Genomic DNA, 20736 nt, shown 5'->3' with positions numbered 1-20736 from the left:
TTGGAGTTAATAGGCAACATTACCTGTGGAACCTTTTTCAGCTGTTCCTCCAGAACTCTGGATATTAATTTCTGCCAGGTCACTGCACATCTTTTCAGGGACTGAACCACTACTGGCACTGTGGCAAGAATAGCCACTTCTCTATCTAGATTTACAGTTGGCATCTCCAGTTTAAGATCTCCTATTGGAAGGAAATGCACACAGCATCAACTGTCTTGCTCTGGCAGCACTGGAAACGTGGCATCACTGGATATGTCTACTCCCTCTCCTACCCTTACTCCAAACTCTTTGAAACACTTGTCACTGATTTCAGCCACTTCTCCATGCTGCCTGCTATGCTTCAGGGTGAGAAAAGCACAGCTGGTATCAGCAAAGAGCAGCTTTAATCAAATCTGTTTGTTATTCTCCATAAAGCCACTCGCAGGTGAACCTCGTTCTAGTGCCATGTGTTTTAATCACCACGGTGCTGGCAGAGGCAAAACCTTCACCTCACCTGGTTTACTGGGCTGGGGTTCACTCATTGCAGCATTAGAGTCCTCCACAGATGCCCCAGAGTCAGCCTCAGATAAATTCATCTCTTCAGAATCTGTTTTTTCACTGTCTGAATCAGAGGAAGTTTTCTCAGTCTGCTGCTGACCATGGGAGAGAGCTGGTGAAAACTAGGATTGAAACAGGTGCCATAGATTAGTTCATATTTTAAAAAACAGGTGCCATAGATAGTTCATATTTAAAAAAAAAAAAAAAAGCCTACTAGCAATTCACTTAACCATTAGATATTGTACTAAAATTTAATGTAAGTGTGTCTCCTTCCATTTCATGTCTTTATCATCATTCTATCTGCCTCAAGTTCTGCAGAGGAATAGTTCCAGCATGCCTTTATGAAAATCTGTCACCACAGAAATAGAGGCGTCTGGTGTCACACCCTTAAATAACTCTCAGATATTGGTAAAAAGTGGTGAAACAGAATATCAAATAAGGATTAACAAAAACTTCCTTTTGGCATATGAAGATCTCTTATTAAATATTAATATTTCTCATGCATGGTCCATATAATACTAAATAGGCAAATCACTCCTAGAAACATTCAAGATTTCATATATAAAAGCTGTCACCCATTTACCTGTGAGATGGCATCCTTTAGCATCGAGAGAGCATCATCAGTCAGCACACCAGACTTTATCACTTCAGGAAGAATCTTATTAGCTTCAGTCAGGTCATTAGGTACGGCAACTCTTTCTAAACAGCATACAAAAAATTAGTATAAATCTAATTAATTGATACAGAAAGTATAAAGTTGTTTTCATAACAAGTTAAAACTCCAATAAAACACTATGACGTTTGGTGCAAGTCATGTTTGAAATTAGTGCTGGTTTTAATAGTCCAAATGCTTTTTCAGAAAGGGATGAAAAATACTTCAGCATCATCACCTGGTTCTAAATCCTTACAACCCAGCCTGGTAGTTAGAAAATAGTTTTCTCTTCAAAAGAACAGTGCCTTGATTTGAACTCTTCCTCTACAGACAGAGGAGGAAAATCTTACACAGAAATGCTGTTAGATGACGAAGCATTCCTGACTCTGGCTCTATTCTGAGTGTTTTCCTACCCAGTTAAATAAGGTGGGTGTGCACTATCCTGAGTTCCAGTCTCTATCATATGTTCACATTGGGAAATGCTGTTTATTGCAAAACTGAAAATGCTGAGGCTGCAGTTCTTCAGGGCACATACCTTTGGTGTCTTTCAGAAAATACACGGTAGAATTTGACACAAACTCTTCAGGAATCTCATTAAAAGCCACATAGAAACGCTCATTTGGGCCACCTGCACTGGCACAAATACAAAATGGGAGAAAAGCATGATATAACACTGCAGAGAGATGATGCAAATCCCACAAACAGAGAGGACAAAATTTTAGAAATGGGTGGGATGGAAGGGGTTCAGGAGAGCAAAGCCCAAGGGATGGAGGGGCAAGAAAAGGGGTAAAGACAGGGGTCATGGGGCTGCGATTCAGCAGATGGGACAAAGAGGGGTTTGAGGGAGGGGGAAACAGAGAGTTTGGGCCAGGCAGTGCCCAGGGGGAGCTTGGCCAAGCAGGGAGACCCTCTCCCATCCCCTCCTCACCGGCCGGGCCGGGCCGCTCGGCCCGCAGCAGCAGCAGCGCCGTGCCCGCCCCGCTCTCATCCTCGCTGCCGAGGCCGAAGAAGCGCAGCACGATCCGCCCATCCTCGCCGCGGCTCAGCAGCTCCTCGAAAGGCGCCGGCTCGCTCAGACCCAGCAGGGCGAGCGCTCGGCCCCGCAGCCACAGCAGCCGCACGTCGTCCAGGCTCATGGCGGCACCCGGCCCGACGCCTCCCGGTGGCCACGGCAACGGCGCGGGGCGGAGCGACGGCTGCTGCCCGCCTTCAGCCCGCCTCGGGAGGCTCCGTGCCCGCCTCGGGAAGCGGCTTGAGCGGCCGCGTTCCTGTACAGAGCCCGGCCCGCGCTGCTGCTTCTTCTTCTCAACGCCGGCCGCTTTCACGGGCGGTGCGTCCCCTGGGCACCAGCCGCTATCGGGGCGTTCCCCTCAGAGCCCGCCGCCCCTCACGGGCGGTGGTTCCCCGCAGCGCCCGCCGCCTCTCACGGGAGCTCGTTACCCCTCAGCACGGGCGGCCCCTCACGAGCGCTGGGTTCTGTGGGCACCGGCCGCCCCTCGAGAGCTCCGGGTTCCCCTCGGCACCGGCCGCCCCTCACGGCTGCTCCGTCCCCTCGGCACCGGCCATCCCTCACGGCTGCTCCGTCCCCTCGGCACCGGCCGCCCCTCAGGGCCGCTCCATCCCCTCGGCACCGGCCGCCCCTCACGGCCCCTCCTTCCCCTCGGCACCGGCCATCCCTCAGGGCCGCTCCGTCCCCTCAGACTCCGCCATCCCTCGGGGCCGCTCCGTCCCCTCAGACTCTGCCATCCCTCACGGCCGCTCCGTCCCCTCAGACTCCGCCATCCCTCACGGCCGCTCCGTCCCCTCAGACTCCGCCGCCCCTCAGGGCCGTTCGCTCCCCTCAGACTCCGCCATCCCTCGGGGCCGCTCCGTCCCCTCAAACTCCGCCATCCCTCAGGGCCGCTCCATCCCCTCGGCACCGGCCATCCCTCACGGCCGCTCCGTCCCCTCAGACTCCGCCATCCCTCACGGCCGCTCCTTCCCCTCAGACTCCGCCATCCCTCGGGGCCGCTCCGTCCCCTCAGACTCCGCCATCCCTCGGGGCCGCTCCGTCCCCTCAGACTCCGCCATCCCTCAGGGCCGTTCGCTCCCCTCAGACTCCGCCATCCCTCGGGGCCGCTCGCTCCCCTCAGACTCCGCCATCCCTCAGGGCCGCTCCTTGCCCTCAGACTCCGCCATCCCTCACGGCCGCTCCGTCCGCTCAGACTCCGCCATCCCTCGGGGCCGCTCCTTGCCCTCACACTCCGCCATCCCTCGGGGCCGCTCGCTCCCCTCAGACTCCGCCGCCCCTCAGGGCTGCTCCGTCCCCTCGGCACCGGCCATCCCTCAGGGCCGCTCGCTCCCCTCAGACTCCGTCATCCCTCAGGGCCGTTCGCTCCCCTCAGACTCCGCCATCCCTCGGGGCCGCTCCGTCCCCTCAGACTCCGCCATCCCTCGGGGCCGCTCCGTCCTCTCAGACTCCGCCATCTCTCAGGGCCGCTCCTTCCCCTCAGACTCCGCCGCCCCTCACCGCCGCTCCGTCCCCTCAGACTCCGCCATCCCTCAGGGCCGCTCCTTCCCCTCAGACTCCGCCATCCCTCAGGGCCGCTCCTTGCCCTCAGACTCCGCCATCCCTCAGGGCCGCTCCTTGCCCTCAGACTCCGCCATCCCTCAGGGCCGCTCCTTGCCCTCGGCACCGGCCATCCCTCAGGGCCGCTCCTTCCCCTCGGCACCGGCCATCCCTCAGGGCCGCTCCGTCCCCTCAGACTCCGCCATCCCTCGGGGCCGCTCCGTCCCCTCAGACTCCGCCATCCCTCGGGGCCGCTCGCTCCCCTCAGACTCCGCCATCCCTCGGGGCCGCTCCGTCCCCTCAGACTCCGCCATCCCTCGGGGCCGCTCGCTCCCCTCAGACTCCGCCATCCCTCGGGGCCGCTCCGTCCCCTCAGACTCCGCCATCCCTCAGGGCCGCTCCGTCCCCTCAGACTCCGCCATCCCTCAGGGTCGCTCCGTCCCCTCAGACTCCGCCATCCCTCACGGCCGCTCCGTCCCCTCAGACTCCGCCATCCCTCAGGGCCGCTCCTTGCCCTCGGCACCGGCCATCCCTCAGGGCCGCTCCTTCCCCTCGGCACCGGCCATCCCTCAGGGCCGCTCCGTCCCCTCAGACTCCGCCATCCCTCGGGGCCGCTCCGTCCCCTCAGACTCCGCCATCCCTCGGGGCCGCTCGCTCCCCTCAGACACCGCCATCCCTCGGGGCCGCTCCGTCCCCTCAGACTCCGCCATCCCTCGGGGCCGCTCGCTCCCCTCAGACTCCGCCATCCCTCGGGGCCGCTCCGTCCCCTCAGACTCCGCCATCCCTCACGGCCGTTCGCTCCCCTCAGCGCAGCCCGAGGCGGGGAAAAGCGTACGGACGAACACAGGGCCCCGCTGGGCACAGCGCAAACGAGGCTTTATTGGGAATTCGTATGAAACAAGTGCAAAAATTTAATTTGTGCTGTTCTTATGGCACAGGTGTTAAAAGATCATGGCAATATCCCCGTTTTCACACTGATACAAAAATAATATAAAACTACCCCTGTCCACCTATGCGGTATAAATTAGGTACTACAACATCAGGGAGTGCTGTTTGTGTGTCCTTACGGCCAAACAGAACCAGGGATCGAGGCCAATTCTTTATTCCATGTGCAAAAGTTATTCCTCATTACAGAAGAAAAAAAAAGAGGAGTTATACTTCCAATCCTGCTTTCTTCCATAACCTTAAATATAAATATCAGTGTGGCTTCCAAAAGCTTAAAGTAGTAACTCCAGGCAGAACCCAGAATGAACAGATAACATTTCCGGTGCAATTTTAAATATGGCCAAAAAAGAGCACGTTGCATTGGTGTGTACAAATTCATACTTTATAATCATCCTGGGATACCGACTGAAAACAGACATTGCTTCTATTGCATTGTTGAATGGTTCCCAAAGTGCACAAGATGCAGCTGGGTTAGGTATGTGAGTAGTAGTGAATGTTTAATATAATGAGAAGTCTTTCAGATAACTTAAAAGTAACCATTCAAGAAAATAGAGAGACTCAGAAAAACGCCTACATGGGTTTCAGGACAAGCAGTAACAACTTTTTTTTTTTTTTTTTTAAGAATAAAATTAATTTACATTAGTTTATCAAGAAAAATGTACATTTTATATCTATATATTTTACAAGATGCTCCAGATCTGCTATGTCTTTCTATGGGAGGTATGTTTTGCAGAATTGTCTGGCTGCATTATAAGGCAATCAGTGAAAACCACTTTGTTCCACAAGAAACCATTCATAGGCAAGATCCAATCACACAGTTATTTGCAGACAATTCCAAACATTTCTGCTGGCAGCAGCCAAATTATAACGCACCATCTTTATTAAAATGTAAAGAAATGTGCTTAAAAGAGAAAGGCGTAAACTTGTATCCTCCGCCGGAGTAGAATTTGTTCTGAAATTCCACCCTGAAACAAGACAAAAAACCAAAAAATGTACATGAATCCAACATCAGTTGTCAAGGGACAGAACTGTGCAACCCAAGACGCTGAACAAAACCAACCCCAATCCTCTCACTTGTCTTCTATGCAGCTATTTAACCTTCCCATCGCAGTCCGGGGTAAGCCCAGGGTAACTTTATGTTTCTCAGGAGATCTACACACACTAAACCCAAGTTGTAATGGCTCATTTCTTACTTCTGGCTTACTCATTTGGTTCTGAGTGAGTTGTAGCCAATTGTTTTGCAAACATGCAGTATCATGAGGACAATCTGTCGTGTATGTAGCTCTACCTCCTGTATTTGGACACTATATGACTTCGTTTAAATTGATTAGTAAATTACATCAGATTTCAAACTAAACATGCTCTGAATCCACTCCAAAGTGCAGAGCTTGTCACAGCAAGACCAAGAAAGGATTAAAATACTTAAGGGTTGGTAGCCCCACTCACTAACATAAATGTTCTGTTGAACCAAATAAATGGACTGAAACCATACAGTGAGATAACCAGACTGAAATTAAAAACACCCAAGTTACTAATATTCTACATTATGAAAAGTTGCAATACTACAAAATGTACTTATATTTTGTGAATGTGGTTGATGTTAAAATGCATCATAAGCCAATATAATATTTGAATCTACTGAAAATACTCCAGAGGAACAATCAAATCCAACACACCATTTCTTTAATATAACTGAATAAATGTACCTCAGTAGCCACAAGGCTGTTGAATTTTACACTCTCTCTTTATAATAAAGACACCTAAAATTTTGCCATAAAAATTCCTCTCAAACAAGCCAGTATATGCTGAAGTGATATACAGAAAAAAACCCCAAACATACCAGTGAAGTCGTATTGCATGGAGAAAAGCAGAAAGCCCCTCCATGACCAGCAGAATAAAAACTGTCAGCACAGCAAAGAATGCCAGAACAGGAATTAGCAGCAAGACACCGTACTTCGTATCCACACGGAGACCCACTCTCATCACCATCTGCCACAGAACCTCTGATAACTCTAACAAAAACCAAAAAGTTGCCATTATTCATGTTGGATCAGGTACTGAGGACCTGCTGAACATGGGAACTATAAACAATCCCTTTCCCCAGAGAGCTGCCCCCATCCCCTCAAAACTTTAAAGATAGACCTCAGTGTCAAAATCGGATCTACTGAGAGCAAGATTTTACAGAAAGTCACAGTTTTAGTTTGGAGGCTTCCATAGACCACGATCAGTTAAGAGAGGGATTTTTTATATTTTTTTTTAATTAAGAAGTGTATTTCATAGTAGTATCATTTGAACAGGCCAGCCTCCCTCTGACAGCATTAAAAATACAGATGGAGGGAAAAAAACACCCCAAAAATATCCAAAAACCCACCCTCACTTACGTGCATGAGCAAGACTTAATGCCCAGAGTCTCAGGTATGAGGCTGTGTTAGAGATGCATCCCAGACAGTATTCAATGGTATGAATTGCTTGATTCATAAAAACATCTGCAAAGTTCAGCTAAAAGATAAAAATACACTTGTATCAATTTTAACAGAGAGAACAAAACATGAGAGAACAAAAACATTCATCTGCAAGTCCTTATTGCACGGAAGAAGAATTCTATTGAAGGGTAATAAATTGATTTTACATCAAGTAAAAAGTGTGCCATGTAGAAGAGCCTTATTACAGAGATAACATTAAAAAACCATCAGATGCTACAGTTTTCCAATATTACCTTGTTGATAGATAAAAACAAATGCAATTTATGTTTTCCACAAGGGCTATGATCTAATACTCCAAAACTTTGGATACTACAATCAGCTATAGTTACAGTTTCCATTCTGTTGAGGTTCTAAGTTTACAGTATCAATTTTTTCATCTTTAAAAGCAGGGGTAATTATCTGTAATGCTACTGACAGAAAGATAACCCCAAATATAAATACTTGTTACTAACAAAGCTTCAAAACTGGTATTACTAAAAATTTCAACACTTACTTTGTCTGAACATTGTATTTCAACACTTACTTTGTGTAATACCTTTTATTGTAGCAAATAATTCTTATATTTTCTATACACAAGAAACAAGAGTCTGCTACCCCAGTGAGACAAGAACTATAAATACTCTGCACATTAGGAAACTGAAGCTGTTCTTTGTCTTTCAACTCACATGGAATCAGTGGAATCTGCCCAGACCTTTAAAAATTTGCCCAAACTAAACAGCAGCAGTGAGTGGGGACTAGGAATGCTGCCCATGCCCCCCAGCCCCCATTAGCAATAATCCTCATCACAAGATGTAATTTACAGACATAAAGACTTTTGTCCAGATGAAAAGCCAAGATTAATTAACAAGTCACCACCTTGCCTCAAGTTTAACCACAAAAACCAGACAAAATGCAGGATTTTTATCCCACTCTTCAGTGTAAGAAAACCTGTACTCCTAGATACAGAGTCTTAATTGCAAATAAAGCACTCTTTCTGTTCTCTACTGCAGATAAGTTGTGGTTTACTGTAACAGTCTGAAAATACCAAAAAATAATGACAAAATAGCAACAAATAACTCTAAGTAAACTAAGTAAATTGAACACCAAGGCTCAGCTGAGTTCCTCCAAAACTCCTCAGCATGCAGTGTACAAGTTATCCATTGATTGCCCACTTCTAATTTGCTTTTAAGAACATCCAAAGCAGAGATAAAGTAAAAGCATTACCTCCTCTGCATCCCCCTCTCTGTGCCCGCTGTCTGAATGGCTGCCACCTTCTTCCAGATCATGACAGGACAGGAGGCAAAGCTCCTCCTCGCTTTCTTTTCGGATAAGCTTGTAGCCACTCTACAAAATGGGAATGAATTATCTCTTCAAGCAGGCTGCCACTGTCATTTCTTAGATTAACTTAAAGCAGTCATAGGCAAAAAGATTTAGAGGAACGAAGTACTATTATGTGTTTCAGTCCAAAACTTTCCAAACTGAGCAGAAACTGGTAAGACTAGGAGTAATGGGTTCAAACTGAAATTCAGGTTAGATATACAGAAGAAATTATTTCCTGTGAGGGTGGGGAGGCCCTGGCACAGTTTGCCCAGAGAAGCTGTGGCTGCCCCATCCTTGCCAGTGTCCAAACCTGAGACAGTGGGAGGTGAGCTTTAAGTTCCCTTCCAACCCAACCCATTCTATGAAATACCCAGTAAGGACAAACTCTGTGCAGTAAAATACCACTGAAGAAATGTGTGTGTGCCTTTCAGTACTTACCCTGTACATCCTTATGCCTCGGGCTCCACTGTGCAGCCAATATAAATAAAGTGGTTTACCAAGCAGCATCACAGGAACACAAAGAAAAGCAACACTAAGTAAAAACTTCTGCAGAGGAATCTGTTGAGGAGGGGAGGAAAATTAGATTAGATCACCAAATCCAAAGTCGAAAAAGCCATCTCCTTTTTCCTCTAAAGTATTATCTGCATAGGGAACACAGGAGTCCCAAAAGCTTGGAGCAGCATCACTCACCTGGCCACTGAAGAAGCTCTTTGTTTCCCCACTAGGAAACAGGAACATGTTGATGAATTGTATCAGAATACTGGGGGCAGCTGTGGAGTCCTCTGCAGAGTATGCCAACCATTTAAAGAAGATCATGAACACCAGGTAGCCAAATATGCACAACATGAATAAAAGTTCAGGAATAAAAACCAAATAAATATTATGGGTCTTCTTGAAATGCCTGAAAGGTAGAAATGGGGAAAAAAATAAAAGTAAGTTTTACCAACATAGACCAAATATGATATCAATAAAACAAATCACTTTTAAACAGCAAGACTGAGATTACAATCCAGAGCTGACTTCTTTTTATTCAGTGAAATTTTATCAGGTATTTCAGTGGAAATAAAACCTATAAGAGGCAGGTATCTTTATTTACCAATAAATGAAATAAAGTCTTGTATTAATTTGTTTTGAGATTTTTTTAGTATAATAATGAACCATCATCTTACATATGTGAAGGAAGACCTCTCTATTATTGGTTTTTTTTAAGAACAGCTTTCACAATTACTCTTGTTCTGTTCTCAAAAAACAATTCCAGTTTCTCTTACAAGATTAACTGTAATAATTCCAGACATGATAAAAAATACAATGTTGGTATTATTTTAACTTCTTGTACTTACAAGTGGTTAAACAGCCCCAACACAACTCCAAATGTCATGTGAGTCACTCCAAAGATCACAGACATTTTCATTTTGAAGGAATTTAAAAAAGTGAGACGGTTGCTTGCCAAATTCCATATCTGAAGAAGAAAACACCAAACCAGCATTGAAGAACACCATAACAGCAGGAATAAACCAGTATCCTTTTTCTACTGGGGAGCAGAATTCTACCTCAAATGGAGGTCACAACTGAAATTTGAGTTTTGTAAATATAGTTCAATCTTTGACTTGTCACAAGAAAAAGTCTTGTTGAACAGAGAATGCGAACAGAAATGTATCTTTTTCTCAGTCACATTTATCTTACTTACACACATACCAACATCTAAGACAAAGGCTGCTCATCACAAGTGGATAATGAAAAAGAATGAAACTGACCGGATCAATTCCGAAGGGATAAGCTCCATTGTAGACACCAGACACATTTGGATCCAGTGATAAATACCGATTAGATTTCAGGTCCTCAAGGCTGCAGTGAAAGAAAAACACACTCAGATTTGACACTTTAAACATAATGACAACATTCAGCCCTGCAGGACACTGCTCCTGCTTTCCTTTACCTAACCCACCCACAGTCACACTTAGAAAGGATTTCTAAGCACAAAAGTCCTGATTAATACAAACAACAGCAAAATAAAACACCTAGAACCTCACAATCTGGGTATAATTCACATTCACTATCTCTCAAAACAAATTTACAGATTTTATCCTCCATTCCTCTAGAACTCAAAGTCTTACATTAAAAGTTCTCAGTTTGCTTCTACATGAAACTCACTGTCAATCACCCAAAGAATAATCGAAACCTTTTCCCTTTTGCATTTGGGGAAGTTTCTACTTTATTTTCATATAGTTTTTCAGTATCACAGCACACACACACTGTTCAAATTTTAACTGTGGCCGGTGGTCTTGACTATTTAAAGCCACATCCTGTTTTGTAAGGCACCACGAGATCCAAGCTGTGAACATTTAAATACCAAAGGGTGGTCACAACACCTCAAATCAGTGAGGTTATCCCCACTCTGAGAAAAAGTTTTGACAATTCACATAGACTATTTTTCTCCTTTTTTTTTAAAAACTATCAAGAAAAGCTGTGCAGAGACTAATGATTGTCAGGTAATTAATTTACTTCATTAATAATTAATTTCTTTCAGTAGAGGCTAATGCTGCTCAGCTATTCATTCCAGAAGCATGACCTAGGACAAATAAATCCAAAACTAGACCTGTGGCTTTTATTTCTCTGCAAATCTTTATATAGACACACACACACCCCTGGAAAATATAAACTAAAATGTTAATGTAAAGACAAACTGTAAAAGGATAGTTAAAACACATGAACAAAAGGGTTAAACTGCTTCAGGAAATACATCTCTGGTTTAATGGTATAGCAAACATGCTGCTCACCTCCAAACCTTCTGTTCAAACATTGCTGAAACATTCCATCCAGATCCAAATATATTTATTGACTTTGAAAAACAGTCATTATAGATCAATCCAGTGTATATAGAAAACAGCCCCATTAACAGGATCACATATCGGCCTTCAAATAACATTTTCATTATCTGTCAGTATTGGGGGAAAGGAAAAAACAGAGAATTCATCTGTTGTGTGAGCAAAGGTTAACTACACATGTCTAAGAGAAATATATTTTTGGACACATGAAGACTTCTAGAAACTAAAATTTATTTGTGAACGGTCGTAAAGGAACATGAGCTCCCATGACACACCAGTGAGACTTTTATCACCCACATCCTCACTTTAAAGAAGGGTCTTTTTAAGCCATTTCCTTCCTGGGACTACTTTACAAGAGATTACACATTTGCAGGCATTCTTAATTGAAAATAATTCTAATGAGAGATGTAGGTGTTCCTGCATTTCAATCCATATGATTAAAAAATTAAAGTGAAGTTTAATAAATTTCAAACTGCAATTCTTTTTATAAACAATGTAAAGTGGGATTTGAAAAATCCTTTTCTCCTCACATTGTCACTGTAATGACATTTTGTAAACTACATCACTGGTAGAGCAGCCATGGTAGAGGAAAGACAAGCTTCAAAGTATCAATTTTTTCTAAGTCTTTCATAACAACTTGATTATTTCTGCTCTTTCAAGGAAAGTGAATAGTTTAAAATATTAATCTCAAGGAATATGGGGGCTTTAAACACAGAAAATCCTAAAATAATTTCAAAAACCCCTAATTAAATACCCACACAAAACCCAATACTTTTCAGACACACAGTGACTATTCAAATGATCTGGCTGGATGGGAAGTCAGTAATTTGTAACTCCTTTTACCTCATCCTGTGCTCTTTTTAAGCGAGGGTGGTTTTCATAGAGTATTGTCAGGAGTGCAAAGATGAACATGAGCAGCCCGTGCCCGAAGTCTCCGAACATAACCGCGAACAAGAAGGGGAAGGTGATGATGGTATAGAGAGCTGCAGGGGCAACACAGCAGATTTCAGGCACAGCACAACAGATGACGTCCTGTCTGCACTATCCCCAGGCAATCCCATCCTCTAATCTCTCCAAGTTTTTAAGTTTGAAAGAGGTTTCACAGACCTTTCCCCTTACACTGTAAATTTAACTCAGTTTAAAGGTTGTTTATTGTGTAGCAATGATAATTTCAGAGTGGAGCAGTAGTTGACAATGCTGAGAATAATAAGATGAGGCAAGGAAATAAAACCCAACCAAACAGTTCTTCCTCTGTGGGTATTTCACCCACAGAGGTAAAATACATTTATAATGTATTATAATGTATTACAATACATTATAATGTATTATAAAGTACATTCTCCTGTGCAGAATAACCCAGTCAACAAGAATATATTAAAGTGGGCTATACAACAAGCTGAATTTTTACACTTCAGCAAGATCAATTACCATTACCAGTTTTCTTTTTTTTTTTTTTTCCTTAAATATCTTCCTTACCCAAAGTTAAACATATAAAACAAAAATTATACAGCTATTACCACTATCTTTCATGCAAAAATAACTCAGTAAAAAACAACCATTGCTGCTTGGAGCACTGTTTGTGCTACAGAAATTTTAAAACAGCTACTAACAACCAGCATGATTGCCACCATTTGGCCTTTGCCAGTGTCCAATTCAGCGAGGTTATCAAGGCAAACAGCAATAACAGCACAGCTCACAGCTCAGCTTTCAGAAGGACCAACCTGGATTAACCTCCCCGTAGCTTCCAACTCCATAAGCATCAACGATGTTCTGGAACCCTGAGGTGAATTTATTGGTACGTATCAAAGTCGGAGGAGGTTGTGTTGTTGGGATGGTATTCATGAATGAGGAAATCGTAGCTCCACTCTTCCTCTAATTACAGACAGAAGATATATTTGTGTAAGATCTCTGTTCATCTAATCAAAGTGAAAACATTTGCGCTATCAGCGACTTCACCAATCCAAAAATACCATTAAATTAAGCCCAGAGTTTAACCATTATTCCTTGTACCCCCTCTAAAAACAGATTGTGCACAGTGTTCTAATTCTTACTTCTTATCAAGCATCAGATGAGACTTATCAGTCACAATATTATAAAACAAAGATTTATTATCACAGATTTTCTCTCATAAAACAAAAAACAATGCAAGGGAACTGGCACCTTCTGCGTGAACTGCAAATAGCACTGTGGGCCCAGCTGGACTCAGGTCCAATACATAAGTTATTCAAGAAAAAAAATCACTACACACAACACTAAATAAAGGCTCTGCTTATAAAGACATTGTTTTACACAGAGACCCAGATTTGTCTGTGCCTACTTTTAGTCTATTGTTAATGAAAAATTTCTTCCTTTATGTGTAGAGTTAGCTCAGGATAAAAGCTTTAACATCAGTGAGCATTCAGGTGACTTACTGAGCCTTCCTCCAACGCATGGCGCAAATTCTGGAGATCAGCCACTGGACACCAAACCTCAGCAATTAAACATTTATTTGTGACATCAAAACTGCACAGGTTAAGGACGTGGTAAATGGCTTTCATCTTCTTCACTTGGATTACCCAAGTGTAGATGGATTCCGATGCTTTATACAAGACCTGGCGCAAGTATTCCTCAGTTTTATTCAGCACCTTGGTTTGAGAAAAAAACCAAAGATCTCACTGAGAATGTGACAATGGTTGTGCTGATCACAGCAAGAGCACCTCACACATGTCTAGTGCTGGGCCATGTTTTCAGGAGGGCAAGCAGACCTCTGCTGAGAACAGAAGGCAATGCCACGTGCTGTGAGGTTTAACAGATACGTCAACACGAGACCAGCGACACAACTTACTGTCCCATCCCCTCCAAAACTGTATGTACTTTAGAAATTACATTTAACACTATGATTCATCCAATGATTACCTACAGTGCAACAGCTCCAGCAAAAGGAAATCTCTTCTTTACTCACAGTTTCAAGGTCCTGAATACGAACATTGAGCCCCTCGACCACGGCCTGGCGCTCCTCGGTGGTGTCGGGGTAGGGGTACACGTGACAGCGATAGCTGCAGCAGCACAGGGCTCTGTTAAACCACCAAACTCCACCAAAACCACCACCCAAGCCCCTGCCACAGCCAGGTTTGTGACACACCACCTAATAACCGTGCAACAGAATCGACTCAGGGGCAGTATTTTGCCTGTAAAGAGCGCAAATGAAACGATTCGTATGTTTATTTGTAAGCTGCGTAATTACAGAGCTGGATGTGCAACAAGGGGAGGGACAAATTTAACACAAAAAAACCCCTTTGCCTAAAAGTCAACACTTATAAAAAAAGGGGTGCAGGGGAAAAAACAACTAGAAAACAAAATATATCCCAGGTATAAAGGAATGTACGTATATTAGATTTACTTCTTACCAGTCACAGATCTTCTTAACTTTTTGGCCGATTTGTTCACCCCAATAGGACACTAAAAAAACAGCCCACTTGGTGGTTTCACCCTAAAAAACATAAAAAGTAAAGCTGATGAATTATATTTTAACCAGCAATTCCACTGTGAAACAATTACAGAGCTAAGTAACAAAGATGAACTAGAAAAAGCTGCTAGTAGCATTAATCTTCCATCTGTTTAGTGAAGATCAAACAATAAAATACAACTGTGTCAATATCTCTTTCTTTTTTTTAATATTAGAGAAAACCAGAAAAACCTTCCAGGGAAAATCAGACATTATAATTTGCTCTCTCAGAATTCTTAGTGAGAAAAGAGTATTTTAAAAAGGTAACATATTAGAATTCAAGGGGAAAAAAAGTGACAGATTAGGGTGCCATGACTGATTTACAAAAAAATAATTCTGTAAATTCACAGAAAAAACTGCACAGAAAACTAGCTGTACTTGACTCTTTCTTAACTACTGAATGAACAAGTGAAATGCCTATTAAAAGGCAATGCACTGTACAGACCTAGTTAATAAATATCCAAGCTGCCGTTTCTGCCACGTATTTTGACCAAGGTGGCCAATCATAAAGCCACCACTATTCCACAGTGAAGTTCTCTACTCCTCAAGCTGAACCACGACAAATTAACTGCCACTTCCACAACCTTGAATTTTAAAATCTTACAAATCTAATATTTCAAAATAGTTTTTCCTCCAAGGACACTGGGAAATCTTTTCTATTTGCTGCAGACAGACCTGAGCAGCAATTCCTCCAAATGACATGAAAAGAACAAATGAAATAAACTGATCATTACAACGTTTACTCACTGTATCTGGATCTTCCAGAGCCTTATCCAACTCTGCATAGGTAAGAAAGGGATAGCCTTTACAGACTCTCCACAGCATTTTTTCAAATGCTTCAATCTTTGTTATGTGGACTAGCCCAGATATGAATCTAGGAAAAGGAAAAATTTGAAATATAAGATAAAATTTACAAAACTGGAAATTCAGAGTACATCACCACAACAATTTAGTATCTGCCATGGCTAGGGAAGGAAGCATCACCCTCAAGAGGAAGTAACTGGTACAAATACCAGCTGGTATATAAAATTTTTATTTGCAAAATAAACAGACTACACCTGAGTACACAACTAGAGGTACTTCTCACTGGTTATTTCTGTGATAGTGAGATTATTTATTTTTTCTTAGAAGATTCCCTCTCATAACAATGCCATGGACAGCAATATTCATTCAGCATTTCAAAGGCAACACAATTAATGTTACATTTACAACTGACACTGCCAGGTGATTAAAACACTGTGTGCTTATCATAAAAAAAGAGTTTAAACAGTAGAAGGAAGTACTGATTTAAAGACTTTCCTTCACACACATCCTTGGTCTGATGGAAGCTTTGTGACAGCTTTTTTTGGACGCCGTCCTGTTCATCTCTTCAAATAATCTGGGTTTGCTATAAAGGTACATTAGGTGTGTCTAAAACTGCTTGGCACACCTGAAATCACTACAGGCCACCTTTTAAGAGAACAACTCCATTCTTTACAGCCCCTGACCAAGCACTTTTCAAACAGCACATGCCATACCCACCCCAGTGAGGCGCTCAGTCGGTGCGTGCGGTTGTAATCCACCAGTGGCTCATTTTCCACAGAAGGAAATTCTTCAAAGTTTCCATGTAAATGAGATTCGTACTAGCAAAAATAAAAAGAACATTCATTGCTTTCAGGGAAAAAAAAAAAAAAAAACACAAACCTGCCTCATTCTGTTATTATTCTGAAGAAGAAAAGGTAATTGGGTAAATGGTTTAATTAAAAATATAAAACACATTTCCGCATTCAATTCAGGCAACAGAGAGATTTTGGATTTCAAGTGCACTGCTCTTAACAGTCAGTGCTGCAAAATTACACTGTAAATTTCTTACCACAATTTATGCACCAAAATAACACAATTACACCTTCATTTTCAAACAATTCAACGGGGAAAATCACAAAACTGCCACACGACAACAATCCCTGTCAAACAGCCCAAGCAATACCTCAGGTGTTCTCCTGACAAAATTCTGTGTGATCTGCAACATGTACTTGTATTCTGTCAGTTCAAGCAGGTTTTTCCTCAATTTTTCTTTGTTTTTAGTTACTTCTCTCAATTCTGTCTCTAACTTCTGCAGCTGTTCCTAAGGCACAGAGTAAAGAAAAGACACAGAATCAGTTACAGGAGTTTGGAAACCAGAGTAGCATTAATTTTCAACACCTAATAATTTGACACAGTGATAGGAGTTTCCCATTTCTTAATTAACTAGAGCTCCATAGGTTTTATCCCTCAGTCTGCCAAAGACTTCTTTGTATTCAGTACACTTGATCCTCCTCTGGCATCTGTTCAGCCTGCTGCTCTGCCCCTAATTTGTGTCAAAACAATGCAGACCTGAAAGGAGAACTGCAGATAGCACAGGGTGGAAGATACCCATTTATTCTTTTAATATAATGACGACAAAACAGGATGTTATTCAAAATTAGATCTGTGTTTTACAAACCTCTAATTTGAATGCAACGCCAGAAAAAGCACTCAGAGAAAACAGCACCACGCTTTGCTGAGTGACCAGCACCTGCAGAGCCTTGGGCAAGTAAAACTCCCACACACGTGGAAATTTTGGATGCAGGAAGAGCCTCAGGTAAGTACCAAAGCAATAAATGAGGCTCAGGGACTGCATCTCCAGACAATCTGCCTGGAACAGTGTGATGTGCCAATCTATCAAAATATAACAGATGACTGCACGCTCCAAGTTTGCTTTCACCCTTTCACAGGAATTTTGTCTTAATACCAAAACCTCACTGGCTTTGAAGTCACACTGGCAGCAAGGAATCAGACAAAAAGGAATAAAAATGCTTCTGCCCCCCACCACACCCTAAAATAACTTAAATCATGAGTAATAAGATAGCAAGTCATTAAGCTTGAAATTAAGTTCCAAGACTTTGGCATCTGTTTAGTGGAAGTTACCTGGATTTCTAAAATGTGTTTCAGCAAGGGAGCAGGAGGAGCAACATCTCCTTCAGGAAGTGGAATATCTGCTTTTTTAATTTCTTGTACTAAATACCCTGGAGTGAGAAGAAAAACAGAATCAGAAAGGAAACTGCATTGCCTACACTTCCTAGAGTGCTGCAGAGCTGACCTTCAGCTGTTCTAGATGGTGCTAATCACACTGCAGCATCAAGCCCTGGCCATTTTATTCATTCACTTTAGCAACAATGTACAAACAGAAGTCTTCAAAAAAAGAACTTAAAGAGTGGGTGGGGATAAAACACACAAACTACTCCTGCCCTGGAAGTCTGCAGAAGCAAGCAAACTTCAGAGGTTTCTCTTTCCCAACAAGTATTTTCTAAGAGGCTTTTACCATTTCAGAGAACCTCTTTGTTGCTGCAGGGTGCCACTTTCTGCTACTGGTGCAACTGTGTCACTCTCTGCCAGAAACAGACTCACTGACCCATATTTGGAATAAAAAGTGCTCAAACAAAGCAGCTTAAGCAACCTTGACAACAAATGCAACTCACACTGGGCAGGGGGACTGCCAAAAGAGCTGCTGGCATGACCAGCACATGCCTCTGAGGAGAGATTCCAATCAAAGGAATCCTTCAATTGCAACTTTTCCTCAGGATGCACTGAAGACATCTGTATCTTGATGCTCCTCAAACCCTTGTCTATCCATTAACTACCATGAGAAAACAATTATTAATAACTTGAGGTATTTTTGAGGGTGCCTGCAAAACCAACAGCATTGAGCTACACAACATGCAAAATCAGGGAATATCTTACAGTCAAGGAAATATCCACGGTAAAGATTCCCTTTTCCCAGCAGAGTTTTAAGTAGCAAACACTGAAACAGCCTCATCTATTTATCAGCAACACATTAGCAACTATTCTTTACCTCTGTGCTTAAAAAAACCCCTCCAAATCTATATTTAGTGTAAGTAAATTTCACAGTTTACAAAACATGGGAGGGTTAAAAAACCTTGCAGCTGAAACCTTCACAGCAGTGAGAAACAGCAGACATGAAAATAAAGCTCACCAAGTATCCTTTCCATTTCTTCACATTTCTTCACTTCATTCACATATTTTCTCTGGAACACACTTACATTTGGGTTAAGCTGAAGGAGAAGGACAAAATGCTTATTAGGCATTTGAAATAGTAACCTCCCCTAAGAAACCACAGCTGTTCCTGCAGCTTCCTGGAGACAATTTGCATGAGCTCTGGGCTCTAAGTGCTTTTCAGCTGAGAAGGCACAAAGACCTAAAAAGATTACAAAGTCTTCAAATAGCAAAGTTGGTTTTATTAAAGCAGAATTATCCATGCCATTAGCTAGTTTTAATCAAGAAACAAAATAACAAGGTCTACTGGAGAAACCATCCCTAATCTTACTTTGACCCTTTTAAAATATTGCTTAATGACTTCAAATTAACAAACCACTTTTTACCAATTTGTTGTGATGCATTTCCACAGTCTGTTTGCAATATTAAATTTTATGTACATCACCATAATATGAACATGCAACATCTCTGACTTCTTATGCAGCTATTAAATCAGAAGCACTAATGCATTATTTCTACAAAAAATGGTGTATCAGGTAACTAGAATGACATCAAAACGTTAAACACATACTCATGTCATTAATCTTGCAGATCTGCCTCCTCCTCCCTGCCATATTTACTAACTAGCTGTTAATTTAAGTCTTCCCAGCTTTCCCTGCAACCACTTTGCAAGCTACATTTCCAATAAATATTTGGAAGACATTCCAAAGTCTCAGCAAGCAAGCAAAGATCATATAATTATGATGAGACAACGCAGAGACGTGGCTAATTACTGCCCAACCCAACTTTATGTTAGGGAGGCAGGCAGAGAGCTTCCTCCGAGGCGAAGGGCCCCTCCAGGAACCGGAACCTGTGATCAATAACCCTACAGAGCAGATGTTTCTGTGGGGTGGATGGATCCATCGGGCTCAGGCTGAAGGCTGCAGCTGGGTCAGCGGCTCTCCCAGGGGATCTCGCTGCAAATAACCCCAAGTGGGATACAGCCACCCCAAAGGATTCCTCCCTAGAGCTCCGGGGAGGCTCCACACAGACCTCCCGTCACCCATCCCACACACCCGGGAGCGTTCCGGTGTCACCTCTTTGGGTGACTGTCTTCCCAGGGGGTTGGACTGGACGATCTCCCTTCCAACCCGAACAATTCCGTGATGCTGCTTTCAGGCCAGCGCCACACGGGCACGGGCCATACACCTGCCGGTCGGGGTCAGGCATTAAGGCAGTTTCGGCCGCCCCATCGGGGCCGAGCCCACACCTTCCCCACGGCGGCTCGGCCCTCACGCCGGGCCCCTCAGGGTGCCCGCACCCCCCGGCGGTACTCACGTCTCGGAACTCGGCCAGGCCGCGCTCGCCCACCTCGCTGAGGCACTCGTAGGCCGAGCCGCTCTGCAGGAAGAGCTGCGCCAGGCACACGGGCTCTCCGCGGAACAGCGCGCCCATGGCTCCCGGGGGGCTCCCGGCGCGGCCCGGGGCTCAGCGCGGCCCGGGGGCGGCCATGGCGGGGCGGGGCGGGCTGCCGCTTCCGGGGCGGGGCCGGGAGCGCGCAACGGGGGCGCGCAACGGGAGCGCGGCACCAACCGGCGGCGGAGCGGGCCGCGCTCGGGAACTGCCCGCCGAGCTGCCGGGAACGCTAACCGGCCCCGGCAGCCGCTGAAAATGCAGCACTGCGAGATCATGGAACCGCAGGAAATGCTGAGGCGGAAGGGATGAAAAGGATCACTGAGGTCAGCTCGTGGCTCCGCACAGCACCATCCGCCAGAGGCACGCCGTGTGGGCTTGGAATGGACCTTAATAACGAATAACAGTCCCAACCCTTCCTGCCGTGGGCAGGGGCACCTCGCACTAGTCCGGGTTGCTCCACTTCGAACACTGCCAGGCTTGAGACGTCCACAGCCTCACGGCGAAACTTGTTCCAGCGTCTCGCCAGCCCCACAGTGAAAAATATCTTCCTAATATCT

At 44.1% G+C, this 20736-nt stretch overlaps 3 protein-coding genes across 3 annotated transcripts in view; all 3 read right to left on the bottom strand.

Annotated features, from left to right (window-relative positions):
- The window catches only part of DNAH10 (dynein axonemal heavy chain 10), a 50356-nt gene extending 48031 nt beyond the window's left edge, over nt 1–2325 (bottom strand). The window contains exons 1-3 of the mRNA XM_066331805.1: nt 2097–2325; nt 1725–1817; nt 24–181 (exon numbers count right to left, since the gene is read on the bottom strand). Coding sequence (XP_066187902.1) covers nt 24–181; nt 1725–1817; nt 2097–2325 — 480 coding nt within the window. The remainder of the gene's footprint in view (nt 1–23; nt 182–1724; nt 1818–2096) is intronic.
- A 1218-nt stretch (nt 2326–3543) lies between these two features.
- Nucleotides 3544–5101, bottom strand: LOC136369138 (collagen alpha-1(XI) chain-like). The gene is made up of 4 exons (XM_066331804.1): nt 5085–5101; nt 4297–4591; nt 3901–4161; nt 3544–3837 (listed from the first exon to the last, which is right to left on the bottom strand). Exons 1-4 carry the CDS (start codon nt 5099–5101, stop codon nt 3544–3546), a joined length of 867 nt encoding a protein of 288 aa, XP_066187901.1.
- Nucleotides 4595–20262, bottom strand: ATP6V0A2 (ATPase H+ transporting V0 subunit a2). The gene is made up of 20 exons (XM_066331741.1): nt 20102–20262; nt 18765–18843; nt 17699–17796; nt 16740–16877; nt 16295–16395; nt 15521–15647; nt 14676–14758; nt 14231–14324; nt 13701–13913; nt 13011–13161; nt 12133–12272; nt 11242–11399; nt 10219–10309; nt 9805–9923; nt 9155–9365; nt 8903–9022; nt 8369–8488; nt 7064–7181; nt 6523–6694; nt 4595–5647 (listed from the first exon to the last, which is right to left on the bottom strand). The coding sequence occupies exons 1-20, from the start codon at nt 20216–20218 to the stop codon at nt 5545–5547; spliced, it is 2553 nt and encodes an 850-aa protein (XP_066187838.1). The 5' UTR covers nt 20219–20262; the 3' UTR covers nt 4595–5544.
- Between the last annotated feature and the right edge of the window lie 474 nt (nt 20263–20736).

Source organism: Sylvia atricapilla, chromosome 17 (genome assembly GCF_009819655.1).
Source record: "Sylvia atricapilla isolate bSylAtr1 chromosome 17, bSylAtr1.pri, whole genome shotgun sequence".
NCBI classification, from domain to species: Eukaryota; Metazoa; Chordata; class Aves; order Passeriformes; family Sylviidae; genus Sylvia; species Sylvia atricapilla.
This window is presented reverse-complemented; position numbering and strand designations above follow the sequence as displayed.

Excerpts from the sequence above, each read along its gene's own strand:
- LOC136369138 (XM_066331804.1), bottom strand. Across the intron at positions 4,162-4,296 it reads GCGGCCCTGAGGGATGGCCG|GGATGGCGGAGTCTGAGGGG; the intron begins GTGCCGAGGGGA and ends AGCGACCCTGAG. Across the intron at positions 3,838-3,900 it reads GCGGCCCTGAGGGATGGCCG|GGATGGCGGAGTCTGAGGGC; the intron begins GTGCCGAGGGGA and ends AGCGGCCCTGAG.
- ATP6V0A2 (XM_066331741.1), bottom strand. The coding sequence starts at position 20,218 with ATGGGCGCGCTGTTCCGCGGAGAGCCCGTGTGCCTGGCGCAGCTCTTC. Across the intron at positions 17,797-18,764 it reads AGAAATGGAAAGGATACTTG|GGTATTTAGTACAAGAAATT; the intron begins GTGAGCTTTATT and ends TTCTCACTCCAG. Across the intron at positions 14,325-14,675 it reads GTTAAGAAGATCTGTGACTG|CTATCGCTGTCACGTGTACC; the intron begins GTAAGAAGTAAA and ends GTGCTGCTGCAG.